We start from the raw sequence: 19,433 nt of genomic DNA on the forward strand, positions 1-19,433 counted from the left end.
TGTGATATAAGAGAATGTCCTTGTTTTTAGAAAATACACACTGAAGTATATTTGAAGATAAAGGGCATCATGTCTATAGCTTTGAAACGTTCCAAAAGAAAGCATGAGAGAAAATAGAGAGAAATGTTTATACTATTCTGCTAACATTTTTGTAAGTCTGAAATTATTTCAAAATAAAAAGTAAAAACAGTACCAGTTATCAATACATGTCAAGTTTCAAATGTGAACTATAATATTCCTACCTACTGATTCCTAAATACACAGAAAGACCACATGGAGCCAACAGCCTTGGGTCATTAATATAAAACCAATCTCAGAGCCTGATATAACAAATTCCGGTACCCACAAACACCATCCGAGTTCTTTGAATTCACAAGGGCTTCACCCAAATGTAGTAGTGATGAAATACCCCCTTCCTCCTGATAATCACTAACCATTTTTAACTTCTCAATTTCATAATTAAGAAAATTCAAACCATAAATCCTCCAGTGAGTCTACTCCCCATGAAAACACAGACAACCATATTAAAAAGATACACTGTGTTTTGTTTCCCCACTTCATCCCTTCTCTGGCCAACATACTTTTTAGCTAAGCAGTTGGCATTTAGACAGGGTGCCCCTGTCCTGCCATCAGTGAGCTTTAGCCACACCAAGTATATGAATATGAGTGTGAGTGTGTGGGGACCCAAGGTTTATTTCACAAACATAAAGCAAAGACTTCAGCCAACTCTGATACTCAGATGCTCCTGCAGGAAGTGCACAGAGTTCTAAGCATCTGCATCTGATTCTAACAGAATGATTTACACCTTTTCCACCCAGCGATTCCAGGAATGTTAATGATGGAACAATACTTGGCCAAGCTTTCAAACACCAAAAGACAGCTGGAGACAGGCCCCTAAAAAAGCCACATGAGAAGAAAATAAAGCCTTTTCTTCTCATGCACGAGGATAAGGAATAAGCTAAGAAGTTATACAGCTGCACTTACTCTGTCCTCCTGGGTCATTATTAGCATGTTCTCATTTAGAATTTACAGTGTCCTATGGTCAGTGAAAAAGTTGGCTTAAAGCTCAACATTCAGAAAATGAAGATCATGGCATCCGGTCCCATCACTTCATGGGAAATAGATGGGAAAACAGTGGAAACAGTGTCAGACTTTATTTTTTTGGGCTCCAAAATCATTGTAGATGGTGACTGCAGCCATGAAATTAAAAGATGCTTACTCCTTGGAAGGAAAGTTATGACGAACCTAGACAGCATATTAAAAAGCAGAGACATTACTTTGCCAACAAAGGTTCGTCTAGTCAAGGCTATGGTTTTTCCTGTGGTCATGTATGGATGTGAGAGTTGGACTGTGAAGAAGGCTGAGCGCCGAAGAATTGATGCTTTTGAACTGTGGTGTTGAAGACTCTTGAGAGTCCCTTGGACTGCAAGGAGATCCAACCAGTCCATTCTAAAAGAGATCAGCCCTGGGGTTTCTTTAGAAGGAATGACGATAAAGCTGAAACTTCAGTACTTTGGCCACCTCATGGGAAGAGTTGACTCATTGGAAAAGACCCTGATGCTGGGAGAGATTGGGGGCAGGAGGAGAAGGGGACGACAGAGGATGAGATGGCTGGATGGCATCACTGACTCGATGGACGTGAGTCTGAGTGAACTCCGGGAGTTGGTGATGGACAGGGAGGCCTGGCGTGCTACGATTCATGGGGTCGCAAAGAGTCAGACACGACTGAGCGACTGAACTGAACTGAACTGATGGTCCAGAAACACCAAATCTCTCATTACCCCTTCTCCACATTCCTGAGGTCAGAAAGAATTTCCATTTCATAGACAGAAAAATCAAGGTGAAAGAAAATTAAGCACTTTCCTGGTGGTCCAGTGGTTAGGAATCTGCCTGCCAATGCAGGGGACACAGGTTGGATCCCCGGCCTGGGAAGATTCCACATGCCATGAGGCAACTGAGCCCATGCACCACAGCTACTGAGCCCGAACACCTAGAGACTATGCTCTGCAACCAGAGGCCCCTGCACCTAGAGAAAGCCCACAGGCAGCAACAAAGATCCAACACAGACATAAATAAATAAATAAAACTGATTTCTGAACAACACTACCTTTCAGCAAAAGAACCTTGAATGGACCAAATACTCTGCCTCCAGGGGAAAAAAACAAAAACAAATATCCTTAATTTCTGAAGTTACTTTTACATCCAAAAAAACAAAATCATTTTATGTCACTAAATTACCAGAGAAGACGCACTGGTCTGTCTCTATTTTTTAATGTGCTTTTCCTGATTTAGAGGAGTCATTCTGGACGCAGACAAGATCACCTACCCACGTGGAATTATGTGGCTCTCAACGAATGCTTCACATTTGGGGCAATCATGAATATGAGAAGCCTCTTTCTTTCACATCAAAAGACTGCATTGATGGGCTCCATGGGCAGTCCTAAGGGCAGCTACAATACCAGTCCCTCTCTCTCTTAAATATGAGGGTTGTTCATGTTACAGAAAAACACGTATTGAAAAACAGCTCTTAACTTGGATTACCATAAGGGAGGAGCAGCAGAGATTATGGTTTATGACAACGAATTTCAAACAGCTTGGTTCTCAAAATGTCCAAAGCTTGGTCAACACACCCAGTTGTCATGTAAACACTGGTATATCAATGAACTGTTTCTGTTTTAAAAACAACAAACTGAGGAGACAAAAATCAAGGGACTAACAAAGAGTAGCCTGTGAGGAACATATCCCCAACCAAGAAACTAGAGTACAGTTAACTAGGGGCACCACAGCACACAGGAAGGGAGACCGCTGAGAAGATGCCAATCAAGACAAGTCCAAGAAAGAGTAACACAGAGAGCACTAGCGGCTCCTCTGTATCGATTTTAAATTACATTTACTTAAACACTTTAAGAACCTACATGTAAAGAGTCATCTTACCACAAGGGTTTTCAATTCACATAGTGATTAAAATAGTATTTACTTCCTAGTGGCCACGCCCACATGAGGGTTTCGAATGAGGAACAGCAGGGATGCTCATCAACATCACGAGCCCAGGAGAAGGAGGGTGGTTTATTATTAACAGGAAGCCCAGGAACAAGTATATGCCAAGCATGTGAGAGGTTCAAGAGAGTGACAAACGAGTTTCAAATGGCTTTTCCTTGGCCCACTGAAGCATGCATTCACTGAGTCAACAAACACTTGTGGGCACTTACTATGAACAAGACACGCATTCTGATGGATGCTGTCCTGGTTGGCATACCTGCCATGGAACCTACGGGCAAGGAATGGCGTGTAGTTGAGAACCAACTTACACTGTAAAACGAGAATTATGACAGGAAAACAGCCAACGTAATGAAGCTGGAGAGTCAGAATAACATTACTATGGGGCCCTTCTCTTTTCTATTATGATGTTTAAAGAACTAATTCACATTCTGTGTGACTTTGAAATGTGTGGCCATTTTCCTTTCAAAGGAATGAAAGACAAGCCCTGAGGTTTAAGTCTCAGATCAAGGAGCAAACAAAAGGGCAGAAGACATGGTTGGAAAATCATCTCCCAAAAGGAGCTCTTTGTTATTTAAGATACATTCAAAATGAAATTTGGAATGCACAGCACAATAATATGTAACAATATGTAATCTAAATTTTAAAAAAAGGGAAGTGACAGCCTGAACAGTCTTTGCTGATGGAGTGTCAAAGGAAAGTACGGGTTATGTAGTAAGAACTAGAGGTGCTTTAAGTTTGGTATACAATAGAGTTGACTCTTAAACAACACAAGTTTGATGTGCAAGTCCATTCACATATGGATTTTTTTCAGTGTTCACTACAGTACAACACAATCCACAATTCAGTGAATCTGCAGGTACAGAGGAACCATATACACCGAGGGCAAACTATAAATTAACGCTCAGATTTGAGACTGCACAGAGGGCTGGCGTGCTGTTCAAGGGTCAATGGTATAAGGCAGGAAGTTGAAATGGTGCCATGAATTTAAGGCTAAGGAGCTTGCACTTTATTTGATAGGCAACTTGTTTCCCCCCATTTATTTGCTTTTGTTTAATTTTGGAAATCACGTTTGAGCAATTAAGTGACATGCTTAGACAGTTAATCTTGCACTAGTGCCCAAGGTGGAATGGGTGTAGGAGAGTAGTTATTAACAGAAATCTACAGCAAATGTTCAATTAAAAACAGGAGGAAACATTCCAAGAAACGGTGCAGAGGGAAACATGGAGAGGACTCAGAAGACAAAGAAGGTGGCGTCTGATACAAAAAGCAGCCCAGGGTCCTGAGGTCAGGCGGCTCAGGGAGTAGCACCAAACACAGGCAGGTGCGGTCTGGGAGGGGAAACACGCTGTATAAGGAGCCGAGCTGGAGGCCGGAGGGGGAGGCCTGGGCAGGACGCAGGCTTGGGAAAGCCCTTCTGGGAGCAGCTACAGGATGAGATCAGAGGGAAACCGAAGCAAAGGCCTTTGGGGGCACACACTGTGAAAGGTAGTGGCTTTCTAACAGCTTTCTTCACCTGTGGCTGACATTCTAGTTATCTGATCAGAGGACCCCATGCTAGACCCCAACACCCCAGGCAAACACTCCAGGCACCTCCTTAAGCGTTCTGGACGGAGTCCCCGCACTCTGGTGGGTACTCTCGACTTTCTGTTGCCTCAAACTGAAGCTCTGGCTTCTCTATGCTGCCCCTTGGGAGGTCTCACTCTGATGCTGCTGCTGCTAAGTCACGTCAGTCGTGTCTGACTCTGTGCAACCCCATAGACGGTAGCCCACCAGGCTCCCCTGTCCCTGGGATTCTCCAGGCAAGAAAATTGGAATGGGTTGCCATTTCCTTCTCCAATGCATGAAAGTAATAAATGAAAGCAAAGTCGCTCAGTCGTGTCTGACCCTCAGCGACCCCATGGACTGCAACCTACCAGGCTCCTCCATCCATGGGATTTCCCAGGCAAGAGTACTGGAATGGGGTGCCATTGCCTTTTCCAGTCACTCTGATGGAATATTGCTAAATTTTCACTTTTCCTTCAGAGCCATCCCAGAGACCAGCCCTGGTTCACATCTCCACAGTCAGGATAGTGATCCCCCATCACCTGCCCAGACTCACAGCCTGAGAACCAGCCCATTCCAAAGAATTCTGCAGGTCTAGGAGACGGGCTCAGATACCCGCACAAGATGGGTCATTTCTTGAAGTCTATTTTAAAATCTAATATTTAAAGCAATTTGAAAGCATCAGCTAAATGTATTTCATACCCAGTGATTTAGAAAAAGCAGTGTCTAGACGTTAACAGTCCAAGTTACTAACACTTAGGTATCCTGAGATGCAACCTCTCATGCATGTATTTCTTGGCCAATTTTATTTACAGAGCAGACAACTTAGATTCATGTCAACTTCCCCTGTAAGTATTAATTGTAAAAAGGAAATAAAAAGAACCTTCCCCTTTCTAAATCTGTGCCTACATCAATATTTTAAATTTAAATATCTAATACAATTTTAAAATCAAACTAAACCAAATCAAATCTGAGGTTAAATTTTGTTAAGTTTCATACCATAATAAAATCTGTCATTACAAGCAAGAAAAACTCTGGGTCAAACATAAATACACTCACACATACATACCATTTTTAAAAAAATTTTAAATCCAGTTTTTTAGGTAATTATTAACATAATTTAGTTAACATAGCATAGACTACAGAAAAAATCAAGGTCTTTTATGAGAAAAGAAACTATGTCACTCAGATATTCAAAATAACCATTAAAAATGAAAGTTTTGTTTTTCATTTTGTCATTTCAAGCTGATTACAAATGACTGTTCATCTTTGGTAAAATCCACCCCCCAAAAAAGATATTCAAAGATATTTTACCTCTCCAGTGTTTTAGTCTCAACACAAGCCCCTCCCCTCCGAACTTCTTTAAGCAAAGCCAATAAATGGAAAAATGAAATCATTTTGAGTTTCACATTGTTTCTACACCCAAACACATAGCTGCAGCCTGAGGTAACCAAAAGGCAAAATGCAGTTATCTGAGTAATCACTAACCCAGTAATCTCTAAATACACACCCTGACTATGTGGAAATCTTTTTTCTTATTCTTCTACAGGCTCCACTTCCCTGGGTGCGGGAGAGGCTCCCACTGGGGCCAGAGTGCTCATGGCACTTACCTTTTTGGCTCTTTGGGCTATGTCTGGTGTTCTTGTAAGCAGCTTTTCAATCAGGTACTCTCTGTTCTGCAAAACAAATATTCCCAATGTTTGACATCAAATATGATACACTGAAATTCATAGTGATTTAAAAATAGCAGATTTACTTGGGTTTTTAAGCATGTTACCTTGGCTTTCTGGAAGAATTTGCATTTTAAAAGTTCTGCTGCTGTGGGCCTGAAAGATCAATAATAAATTAGAGTTGAAACAATGACCACTCAATAAAGACACTGCCTTGATGAAACAACCTAATCCTAGAGTCTTTCTGGAAGACCAGTTTCAGGAATAGCACACCACAGACTAAATTCATCGTAAGCCGGCACCAAATAAACTGGCGCCGATTTTCCAGTTCTTTTCAAACACCTCGACTGCAAAACACACACACTCCTGTAAGTTAAATATGTGGGGCATGATCAGCTTTCCATCCTCCATCCTCACACTTCACTAAGTGAATGCAGGGTTTCTAAAAGGTGGCAGACTGACACGTCCGTGAGCTAAATCCCTGTATTATTCAGAAGCAGGACAAGCGGCAGTGTGACCCTATCAAGGAAACTATGTCCACAGTGTTCTACGATTCTCCATGAGCGGCGGTGGCTGCAAGGGGACCACGCATGCGTACAGGCTCTATCCACCCACCGAGTCACCCTGTCTAAAGTGTACTTGGACTACTGTTTTTCAAGGAAACATAAATGTGACAGTGACTAATAGAATGCAAAGTCACTTAAAAGCATTACGAGACTAGTCTGATTGTTTCCTCATGTGTCACTTGTTTCTCTGTCCTGTATTTTCCATAAACTGACAGTTGGGTCTAAAGGACTGGCTAGGCTGACACAAGTATTTGGGGGAAGAACACTTCATAGATGATGCACATTGTAATTACTGCAGCACTGGGAGGCACATGATGATAGGTTATTTCACTGGGACAGATGTTATGTTGAACCACTTGGTCCCCAGGCCCGAGATCTCTCCAAGGTAAGTCTGCCCCACTGCAACCAGCAAGTTTTCTGTTAGATAATACTTTGCCATGATATGCATATCCTGTCCTGGAGAATCTTTCACCTGCTGGTTGTAGCATCTTTGCCTTAAATAATTATTTCATTGGAGGTGGCAGGACACTGATTTTTCTACTTCTATCATTCCTTCTACATTAAATAACTGGCACTCTTCCACAAAGAACCACTCCCTTCATCAACAGGTCCTGCAGGCATACAGGAAGAATCACATAAACCTAGAGGACAGACAGACAGCAAAATAACTGGGCTCCTCTCTTAAAAATGCTGGTGTCGTAGAAGAAAAGGGGAGGCGTGAGGGGACTGTTTTAGATGAAAACAGATTTAAACATAAAACTAAAATCAACGTGTGACCCTCTCCTGAGTTTTGAATTTTAAGAGGAGAAGAAGCTACAAGAGACATTGAGAAACAGAGATGGGTGAATGTGCTAGGCAGCGGACAATTTTAGGAAATTTCTGTTCATTTACTTCAGCGTGGAAAAGTATTTTGGTGATGGAGGAATGTGTCTTTATTTGGAGGAAACGCATGCTGACGTCGTAAGTTTGTTCCTTATTTTCTGTTCAGCCAATAAAATTTAGATAAATAGGGACAGCAGATATGAGAAAGGTGAATAATTGTTGAATCTAGGAGTTTACAAAGACGTAAACACTGTTATTTTATCATCTTTTCTGTATGTTTTAAATTTTTCATAATAAAAAACTGGGAGGGGGGAAGGAAGCCTGACTGAGTATCATTAGGTCTCTTCTCAGGCAGTGATTGTTGAAGTGCCTAAGACTATGGAATCCAAGTTTACAGGGAGCCCTCACACTTGAAGAGACTGGAAACCAGGGCTCTGAACCAGGAAGCCCCACTAAAATGTTTCCAGGGACCCAGCATACAAAAGAATTAGGGAACGTCGTTCGGTGCAATGGTGAACTGTGACAGTCTACAGGGGCCATAGACTGCATTTCTGTGCAAAGACATTTTCTCTTTAAATTGTTACTGTGCTTTTCCTCAATTTCAAGTGGAACACTGGTTACAAGTACCTAATAAAGAACCCCAAACGGCCATAGCCATTGCAACCAGCAGCCTCTAATTGCTAATTTCTTTGAGTAAACAAAGGTCTACATGACAGGCGGGCCACACTTTACATTCTGTGTTCCATAGTCCTTGGCAAGTCGATTCAAATTCAGCAATTTTTACCTTGGACCTTGTTTCTGTTCTTTGCTTACCAGGCAACTAGAACTAAAAAGGATAACTCAAGTGATTTAACTTTGGTTGCTTTTTTTTTTTTTTTTTTTTAACGTAGACTACTTTTAAGAGATCACTGGTAGAGTTTTTTGCTTTCAGCAACTGCAAATTCATCCTTTCACTCTCTCAGTAAGTATGCAACGAACACCTGCTATTTGTCAGGTATCATGCTAATACTAGGCACACTCTGATGACGATGACAGGCATAAACACCACCCTCGTCGGCTTACAATCTGCCAGATAAGAGACTATGCTGTCGGGCAGGGAGAGGATGGTCAGAACATCCTAACACATGGGTTGTGTCTGTGGGAAGGAGACGGCTACTGAGAGAACATTCAGAACCATTACACAAGGGACTGGGTATGTTTGGCAACTTACGCTGTGAAACCAAATTTCAAAAACCAAGACACGTACAAAATAACCTAGATTTAATTTTTCAAAGTGAAAAGAAAAGAAACCTAAGAAAATTAAGATGATGAAGGAGCTCAAGGCTACTCTTTTGGTTGAAAGCCTCCACTCTCTCTGGTCAAAGGGCTTCCCTGGTGGCTCGGATGGTAAAGAATCTGTCTGCCGTGTGGGAGACCTGGGTTGGATCCTGGGGTTGGGAAAATTCCCTGGAGAAGAGAACGGCTACCCACTCCAGTGTTCTTGCCTGGAAAACTCCATGGACAGAGGAGCCTGGCAGGCTACAGTCCATAGCGTCACAGAGAGTCGAACACGACTGAGCCACTAACACTCTCATTTTTTTTCTGGTCATTACTGTTTTGACACAGTCTCCTGGCTGGTCTCTCTGCCACTTCTCTCTTCCTCATTCCAACCCACCATCCACACTGCTCCCTAGCTGGCTTCTAAGCAAAAATATTTTCTTATCCCTCCTAAAGGATTTTAGTGTCCTGAGATCCCAACTCCTCCAGCCTCACTTCCAATCATGCCCCACACCAACTTATCCTCCAAACACAGTGACGGTCTCACCCACGCCTTGCTCTTTCATGGCAAAGCACACTGCTGTGCTTCAGAATTGTTTGTAACCAACTGGCACACCCTTGCTTATCCATCAAGAACCCATTTAAACGGCATCCATCTTCAAAGATACTTCTCCCAGCTCCTACAAGTAGAATTCATTGCTCACACACCAATCCACCCACACTCATTTTGCAATTATCTGTTTCTGTATCTCCCTGCTCCACCTCACTAGGTTACAAGCCCTTCCAAGGAAGGGACCACACAGTGTTCATTTTTTCATAGCCCCAAAGCCTAACACAGACCACAAAACTGCTACAGCTCAATTTCATGCCAGAATCAAATACAGGGTAAAAGTGATGTTACTAGACATCTGAGCACCAAACTACAACTTCTGGAACTAGAGTTAGCACCAAATTCTAAGCATCTATTCAATATAGTAGAGAACAGGAGAATGATGTAATGAAGACAAGACTCAGGCTAACAAGAAACAAAAGGAAAGAGGTGTATCTGCGTGCGATGGAGGCACTGAGGAGCAAAGTCACAAATGCCTTCCTTTCTTTCTCCCCTAAACCCCCACCTCCTCGCTTTAGCTTACCAAGGTCAAGTGTAGGACCCATGTAAAGAGAAGGCTGGGAAATGCCAGATATACCTGGAGATGAAGGAAGGCAAAAGCAGAAGGAGGCTGCAGAGGATGAGATGCTTAGATGGCATCACCAACTCAAAGGACAGGAATCGGAGCAAACTCCAGAAGTGGAGGACAGAGGAGCCTACAATACGGGGTTGCAAAGCACTGGACATGACTGAGTGACTGAACAACAACAACAACCTGGAGATACAGGCCTGGGACTGTGTTTCCTTCCCCAGCAAGGTCATTTCTGAGGTCATCAAGACTGTCAAGGGGAAAAGCATGCTGAAGAGAAAACTCTGTTCTCTGAGCTCTACTCTTAACTTCATCAACAGACACAGAAGCACAGTGACATGAGAAATGAGAAGTCGTTTAAAAAGCCACACTCCTTTTTTAACAGGATTAATATTTAAATAATAGGTAACCCTGACTCTATAAAAGAGAACAGCTAAATAGCAGATCCCTTTGGAGTTGAATTCTACATATGTCAAACTGCCTCCATAAAAAGTTTGGAAAAGTAGGAGGAATGATGAAAATGAGGAAGGGAAGAAAGTGAGGGAAGGTATGAGAAAAATCAAGATGCACGTTGCCCATTTGATTTTAGGGTTTTCACGTTTTGGGCTTATGTTATAGAGATTACTATGTGTGCGTGCTCAGTCGTGTCCAACTCTTTGCGACCCCATGGACTGCAGCCTGCCAGGCTCCTCTATCCATTGGATTTCCCAGGCAAGAATACTGGAGTGGGCTGCCATTTCATTCTCCAGGGGATCTTCCCAATCCAGGGATCAAACCCACATCTCCTATATTGGCAGGCGGATTCTTGACCGCTGAGCCACCTGGGAAGCCCATGGAAATGACCAGTGCAGGGTTAATGCAGGAACCATCAATGCTGCCTGCCTCTTAGCCGAGTACTACAGTAGAAAGAATTCTGCAAGCATTGTTATGTCTTACAAGGCCACTAACAATTATCAAGCAATACAATATTACAAGCAAACAGCATATTACAAGAAATGCTAAATTGCTATACCAGCAACTGTAATGATGTCCCAGGCTTTGAATAATGATTCAATTTTAAATCCTTAAAAACAATGCAGAAGGAGTCTGCAAGCAGCAACATTCTCAGAAGAAAATCCCTTAAAGGATTCAAATACATGTGGATAAGCCAAAGTCCACCAAGACTTAAAATAATGTTCAAAGGATTCAGGATGAATATGATACAGTTTAAATAGTTCTGAAAATTTGTATTTTAACTTCTAACAATACATTCACCTCCGGCAGAGCTGTATTTCTCACCCTGCCCCCACTCCCAAAGAAATATTTAAGTTTTATTTGCTTCCAATGGATTCATCTATGCAACATCCACTCCTTTGTGGATGGAAAAATGTGCCCAAAAAATGCTAGTTATTTTTATAGTTGCCATCCATATAAAATATGTAGCCTCTAAGAGAAAGGATTTTTTTAAGAATAGCAAAATGTTCTGCTATGCAAATACAAGCAAATCTTTGTCTATGCAAATGCAGGGCACAGACTTGGATGAGGCAAAGAACTCTGACACCCAGCTCTCAGGCAATGGGAAGTTCCAAGAGTTCTTGAGGTTGACAGAAAGCACAGCTCCTTCTCAGCTAGCCTGAGGGCTCTCACACTGCAATGATTCCGTCTGGTCACTGTTACCCAGTGATATGTTTTCACTCATTGCTAAAAAAAGGCACTCAGTAAAACCAAGGTGTTGGTACCAGTTAACTGCTTTTAGACCACAAGCAGAGGATCTATATGCTGGCAACAGAAATAAATATAAGGATCAAAATTCCTGCCTTCACCCCTCTCTCAACCCACTACAATCTGGTTTGGCTCTGAAATTCTTTTCAGTGAGTCTAAATCATCCCCAAACTGCAAGCTCCCCATTGCTTCCAGGTGTTCAAGAAATACCACTGAGTATGTAATGCAGACCAGTCACTGTGGACAGAAAGACAGAGAGACAGAAAGATGAGACACACAGACTCTCCTTCTAAAAACCTAAGGAACTCATGAGGAAACTGGATATGTAAGTCAATTAATCTACATAGTGCAGTAAGTGCTACAAGAGACATATCTTCAAATAGGAAGTAGGAAACCAGAAGTTGCAATGACTCCGCTGGTCAGGAAAAGACAGGTAAATAATGAAGAAAGAAAGAAAATGGTAATCCCAATTTCATGAATACTTAGAAATACTCAGGCACTGTGTTCTCTGCTTTAAATGCATTATCTTGTTCCATCCCCATAGCAACACTATGACCTGATGTTATTAAGCCCATTTTACAGACAAGGAAACTGAGGCATACAGATGATGAGGAAGAAGGGCTAGGACTCTCACCCAAATGTATCTAACTTTGAGAATATGGGGCCTTTGAACTAAGTGGTGAAAGACAGGTGGAAAGGGGAGAGGAGAAGAGGAAAAATATTTGGACAATATAAGCAAAGGCAGAGAAGACAGGAAATATTCACACTTTCAGACTTGCACAACAATTAAATGTTTACTTATTAATTCAGTCATGAATATGTATTTTAATTGCATCCTATCATAATACTGTTTTTTTCTACCCTCACATCTCCCAAATCATTTTTACCCAAACTTCCTACACTGTGTTTTTTTCATTACAAGAATGAAATACCTGGGAAGTTTATGCACCAATAATACTCTGTTATAGAGGACAGTTGTACAACAGTGAGAAGATTGTCATAGAGAAAAATACCTTTTAAAAAGTCCTTAAACTATTCATACTTTGTAAATCAATACCGTTACTAAGAGAGTACTTTGAGGGAAAGACGTTTTGAATATCTGCTGTACATGTCTTTTCTAACAGTTTTGTTGTTATTGTTTAGTGGGGTGATGGGAACCTGACATTTGAGTTCATATAACAAATTAAACCTGGAAACACTCAAGATTATTGAGAAAAATAGATGGAATGTTAAATATAAAGTATGATGGTCTATTTTGACAAAATTATGAGTCTCCTAAAGGGATATATTTTCATATCAGTAAGTACACTAACAATTGTGTGTATGTTCAGTCGCTCAGTTTTGTCTGACTTTCTGTGACTCCATGGACTGTAGCCTGCCAGGCTCCTCTGTCCATGGGACTATCGAGGCAAAAATACTGGAGTGGACTGCCAAATTTCTTCCTCCAGAGGATCCTCCTGATCAGAGATCAAACACGTGTCTTCTGCATTGGAATGAGGATTCTTTACCACTGAGCCACCTGGGAAGCCCAACAATTCTACCCTCCAGAATCTTTTATCAACATAGCTGGAATTGTGATTACCTATCACTACCACTAGGTGGGGTCTCAACTAAGAATCACAAAGACCATCAGTTATAATCTAGTGCTAAAGGGGAGGACAAGTTCTTCTCTCACTGGGTTTGCAGGATCAAGTTCTGTTTTCCTTGCCAAAAACTTACATTTGCAGATAAAACTTACATTTGCAGATGACACCAAATACAAGAAGAAAGTAAGCAAGCCTTGCATCCCTGTTACAATAAATGATTTCAAGATGCTTAACAGCAGAGTCTTTGAACCTGGCTTCAAGAGAAAGGTGACTGCAGAGAGAAGCTTCAAGGCAAGTTCAAGGGCTTCCCCGGTAGCTCGGTTGGTAAAGAAGCCACCTGCAATGCAGGAGACCCCAGTTTGATTCCTGGGCTGTGAAGAGTTGCTAGAGAAGGGATAGAGATCCACTCCAGTATTCTTGGGCTTCCCTTGTGGCTCAGCTGATAAAAAATTTGCCTGCAATGCAGGAGACCTGGGTTCGATTCCAGGGTTGGGAAGATCCCCTGGAGAAGGGACAGGCTACCCACTCCATTAGTCTTGTCTAGAGAATTCCATGGACTAAGTAGTCCATGGGGTCACAAAGAGTCGGATACGACTGAGCAACTTTCACTGTCCTTTTCTTCTTTCAAGGCAAATTCAGTGAACGTAAAGAAGTCACTGCAAAGAACAGGTAACATAATGCAACGTGTGTTTATTCTAGAGAAAGGTAGCCAACTCAAACAGTAGATCACTGTGTAAAAGCAAAGGCTCAAGTTTCACCAAGAACTTAAAAATGAAGGAATCCTTCGAAAAGCAGGCCCTGCCCTGAAAAAGAAAGTTCCAGAAGAGAAGCCAGTTTCGACATTTTGGAATATGAGTATCAAATCAGAGTGCTGGATGGATGAGGGTAGCCAGAAACTTCTCAGCAGCCTCCACAGGTGTGTAATCCATTTAACGGTGTGTGAGGACAAAGCCACACACAGCCAAGCACCACAAAGGGAGGCTATTCAGCGAAGGAGTGTGCTCCCTTCCTGTCATGAACCTTCTCTAAGTGACAAAGGACACTGGGCTCTACTCTTCACTACTCAGGATATTTCAAAATCACAGAAAGGGAGAAGGAAGAGACAAACTCAGAAAACAGACATACCACAGTGCAGGGTATTTAGTCCCAAGACTAAAGAGGAAATACTAAAGTTAATTTAAAACCATTTGCTTCTGTTTATATGATTAATCTTTTGAATGTAAAAATGTTAATCTTCTTTACTGATAATCTTTTAAAACAGCACAAACAACTTGTTCTGCAACTCAAAGGAAGCTCATGCAAAATTCAATAGCTCTGCCTGGTTTAGACTGGAGCTGGCAGGATATTCAAATCCTGAGAGGTCAGCTCAACCTACACAGTGCAGAATATTAGCTCAGCTTCTGAATGTGCCGCTGCCAACTGCTTCTGATTTCTGTTTTACTTCATTTCCTTTGCTGACAGAGCCCACACCTAACAAGCACAGCCAATCTTATTAACACTGAAAATTTCCCTCTGTCTCTCCCTGGTCCTCGCTCACTTCTGTCCCTTTCAGATCCCAGCTTCTACTAATAGGCTGAATGGAAATTCGGGGACCAGAGCTGGATCTCCTTGAACTAGAAGTCCCATCCGGGCACAGCCTTTTCCCCATCCACAAACCATGCTTCGTCAGGACTCCACCCAGCCATGGCCACTCACTTGTCACTCCGTTCGACATACCTTTTGGAGGGATCCTTCTGAAGACACAGTGAAAGTAACTTTCTGAAGGACTTGCCATACTTTTTCATCATCTCCTTATCCTCTACTCCCGTTTCCAAAGTGGGTGGATCATTTTGCAAAGTCAACATCAACACCTGCAGCAGAAACAAGTGGGAAGACATGATCTCAGGACAGGCATTGCTTGCTACAACTGAGTTTTCTTCATCAAAGTCTCAAAGACCCTCCTCCAGTAGGTACACATTAAGTGCTTCCCCATGATTTTCATTTTCTAAGAAATGTATATTCAAAGTATTCAGTTCCCTTTGCAAAGCTGTTCACGTGCCCTTTAACCTTTTTTCTTATTCCATTGACAAAACTTACAAAATCTGCTCTATGTGTTAATGTGATCTCCCAAAGGGGCCGGGGCAGAGCTTCCTGGGAACTGGTTCTCACACAGCCTGCGGGAGCACGTAGCCTCACAGCTCCAGCACCAGCTTAGTGCAGACAGGGGCTCTGTCTGGGAAAGGGGGCGGTGGAGGGGGAAGAGAGAGGTCCAGAGCAGCAGGGAATGTTCATGCTTACAGGCTGTTCCCAAGTAAGGAACTGCCCATGCTCAAGGCTTCTGTAACACATTACCAGCCTTAGAAACAAATCCACAACATCCCAGGAGGTAACACACGATTTCCTTCTTTTTCTTAATGAAAAAACATACAGAAATGCTTAACGGCTTGGCAAAACAGAGACACTGAAAGATAGCCAGGATACAACGGAGTTGCTAAAACCCATAACCAGGAAAAGGCCATGCTGCTTCTGGAAAGGGACAAAACTAAGTGAAAATACAGTTTTCACATCGGAAAGGTAAAAAATTCCATTCTTTCACACTAACGTCAAAATTATTTGCTTAAAAAAAAAAAGAGTAGACTTTGTAGCAAACTATTGATCTATAAAATGAAAAAAACTCATTAATGCATAAATCAGCCTTAATTTATGCAAATACTGTATAGCCAAGACTCTCTTCAAGTGCTTTCAGACGTGGGAAAAGATGAAGGATTAAAGTGACAGTTTATTGTTTGTAGAGGATAATAGCAACCCGAAGAAAAGTGGAAAATCTGTCAGATCTGAAGAAGTCCTACAGGACTTCAGGCTGGGATTAGCAATGTGATGGATTCAAGTGGAAAACACTAAAAAGTAAGGGGGAAAAAAAAAAGACCTAAGAAAAAATAATAGAGAAAAACCAGATAGAAGGAAAGTCCTCAGAGTTATTTCAGTACTTTTTCCCTGAAAGGTCACTTCCATTGTTTACACCTCAATTTTAAATTTTCAGCTTCAATGTCTTTCTCCCAAATCTTCCCACCCTCTCCCTCTCCCAGAGTCCATAAGACTGTTCTATACACCAATGTCTCTTTTGCTGTCTCGTACACAGGGTTATTGTTACCATCTTTCTAAATTCCATATATATGCATTAGTATATTGTATTGATGTTTTTCCTTCTGGCTTACTTCACTCTGTATCATGTAAAATATCATGTAAGAAACGAGTTGCCAGGCCATGTTCGATGCACGATACTGGATGCTTGGGGCTAGTGCACTGGGACGACCCAGAGGGATGGTATGGGGAGGGAGGAGGGAGGAGGGTTCAGGATGGGGAACACATGTATACCTGTGGCGGATTCATTTTGATATTTGGCAAAACTAATACAATTATGTAAAGTTTAAAAATAAAATCAATCAATGCAAAAAAAAAGAAAGAAACTAACCAGAAATTAACATAACATTGTAAATCAACTATACTTCAATCAAAAATAAAAGAGAGATTCCTGCCAAAAAAAAAAATTTTCAGCTAACAAAATCAGGTGTGTACATGCCTGAATCTTATTTACATTAAAAATATGTATATTAAGTATAGAGAAAACAATGTAATGAACTATGCTACAATTTTAATAGGGGTTATCTGTGGTTGATGAGATTATGGATGGCTGTTTTCTTTATTTATTTGTACTTCAACATTATCTCCAACAAGAATGTTATTAACTTTTTAATCAGTAAGATTATTTAACTTTTTTAATCCTGCTTTGTTTTTTTTCTAATCCTCCTAAGCTTTTCCAATAAAATCCTAGAAAAAAGTTGAAACAAACATACACCATATTCTCTGTAAAATACCTTCATAATTTCCACTCAAGCTATTTCAGCCTCAAGACAAAATCCAGTTGGATAAAACAGTCCTGATACCACCGCCTCAAAACTAACAGAAATGATGATGTAGGCCAGTTAAAAGAATAACAAAAAAATCTAAAAGTAGTATCCAAATGTATGTTAGTTCCTAAAAACACTGGGCTCCCTTACTTCAGATGAATTACCAACAGGACACTATGAGAACAAGAGTGAAATGTTATAGATCATGGAAAAGGAAAAAAAAAAAAAAAGGCCTGAAAATCTGGAAATCCTCTGTAAAGATGATATCACTATAATCTATTTTTAGATTTTTCTTGGGGAGTCTGGGGTATTCCACCATTCAGAGAGTAATGGCCAGCATTTGTCACAGCTCTCAGCCTCCACCGGCCAATCTGACCACATTCCTCTGTGCTATGAATGTAAAGCAGGCTTCAGGGCTGGGGACCAGGCTGCTTTTGTTCCATTCTGTCCACTGAGAACATCAGACAGCATTTAACTCAGCTGCATCCCTCCATTAATTCTCCTTGGGCCTCAGAAAAAATGACTATGTTAAAGAGAATTAGCGAATGGATTCTGTTAAATCATCCTTCAAACCCGACATATTATTTCCGAGAGTAATTACTTTCATAGGAGGATACTTGTGATAAGGCGCTGCTCCTGTGGCTAGTTCGATGGCAGTTATTCCAAAACTCCACATGTCAGCCTTGAAGTCATAGCCTCTCACCTAAGAAAGGAAGCAGGAAAAAAACACAATTACATGGCAGGCATGTTACACATGATGGGGGCGGGGGGCTCAACATTATGTCAGAAGTCCACGGCTCTGTGTGCTCAACTTTGATATTACTTTGCTGAGGCTCAGCAATCGGGAATTAAACCTTACATGATTCATTCTAGTAAAACGACTGATTTGAATGAAATGTTAGTGGAGTAATGATATGTACAACTATACTGTGTCAATCAAAACATTATTATTATTATTTTTTTTTTTTACCTGTTCCATGACTTCAGGAGCCATCCAACACGGGGTGCCAACGAATGTTTTTCTTACTTTATTCCGGGTAACATCACCCCCTGTTGCTAAGAAAGCACTTACCCCAAAATCTGAAAGGGAAAAAAAAATCACCCTTATTTTATATAAGACATTATGGCTTATAAATTTTGAGTTTATGAACATCTCTATTCCTGGCGGGCCTCACAATGGTGATGGAGTTGTCTCAGCCACACACCAGGGCACTCCTGCCACTTACCGCTCCCTACACTTCAGAGTATGCCCTCATCACAGGTCAGCAAGCCCAGTCCAAAAGCTCAGCATATCAAGTTATATTTTCTACCAGAAAGTCATCACAAGTCTTAACCAAACATAAAAGTTTACAGTAAAAATATAAACACCTTCTCAAAGCCCTAAATTAACTACAAGGGATCTTAGCTTTTAGAAAAAGGATCTTAGCTTTTAGCTATGATTCATTTTAGAAAATCATTTATAACACTGAAGACAGTAAAACCAGCATGTGTTTCTTTTTATGTTCTTTTATTATGATTATTTTCTAGCCTCTCTATACATCATCAATGTTTGGGGAATGGATTTATTTTTTGAAATAAAGGATGAATAATATCCAACTTCCACATTCCCATGCCCTTGCTTGAACAGTGCTCTGTAACATTCTAGCCAAAAACATAATGGCAAATCCACAAACCCAGATACATAAAGCCAACATGCCCAGGTTTGTCTACATATGGCCATCAACACAAACGAAAAGCCCAGTCAGCAAAGATTGTTTTTTTCCCCAATGTGTGCTTTCTGGATAATTTTCATAGGTGTAGACAGAAAGGTCTGTAGAATGAAATAATACTCTTCTTGATATCCATCATATACTGGAAGTTCTTCTCGTGAGGTGATAAATTAATTAAGCATATTGTATATGTGTCTGCATTTATACAAAAACGGTTTTATATGTAAAAGTAGAGAGGGAATGTTGTATTGTTGTGCTTAGTTGCTCAGTTGTGTCCAACTCTTTGTGACCCCATTGACTGCAGCCTGCCTGGCTCCTCTGTCCATGGGATTTCCCAAGCAAGAATACTGGACTGAGTTGCCATTTCCTTCTCCAGGGGATCCTCCTGATCCAGGAATCGAACCTGGGTTTCCCACACTGCAGGCAGATTCTTTACCGTCTGAGCCACCAGGGAAGCCTGTATATTCCTACACATATTGTATTTTCAAAGTGGAGAGAACTTAAGTGATTTGCTG

The 19,433-nt window shown here is 41.2% G+C and overlaps 1 protein-coding gene across 1 annotated transcript in view; it reads right to left on the reverse strand.

Annotated features, from left to right (window-relative positions):
- Positions 1-19,433, reverse strand: part of STK39 (serine/threonine kinase 39) — a 321,280-nt gene that overhangs the window by 179,602 nt on the left and 122,245 nt on the right. Inside the window, exons 6-10 of the mRNA XM_070357864.1 lie at positions 18,180-18,289; positions 17,811-17,912; positions 15,039-15,172; positions 6,320-6,368; positions 6,153-6,218 (exon numbers count right to left, since the gene is read on the reverse strand). Of these exons, the coding sequence (XP_070213965.1) occupies positions 6,153-6,218; positions 6,320-6,368; positions 15,039-15,172; positions 17,811-17,912; positions 18,180-18,289 (461 nt within the window). The remainder of the gene's footprint in view (positions 1-6,152; positions 6,219-6,319; positions 6,369-15,038; positions 15,173-17,810; positions 17,913-18,179; positions 18,290-19,433) is intronic.

This window comes from Bos mutus, chromosome 2 (assembly GCF_027580195.1).
Source record: "Bos mutus isolate GX-2022 chromosome 2, NWIPB_WYAK_1.1, whole genome shotgun sequence".
NCBI classification, from domain to species: Eukaryota; Metazoa; Chordata; class Mammalia; order Artiodactyla; family Bovidae; genus Bos; species Bos mutus.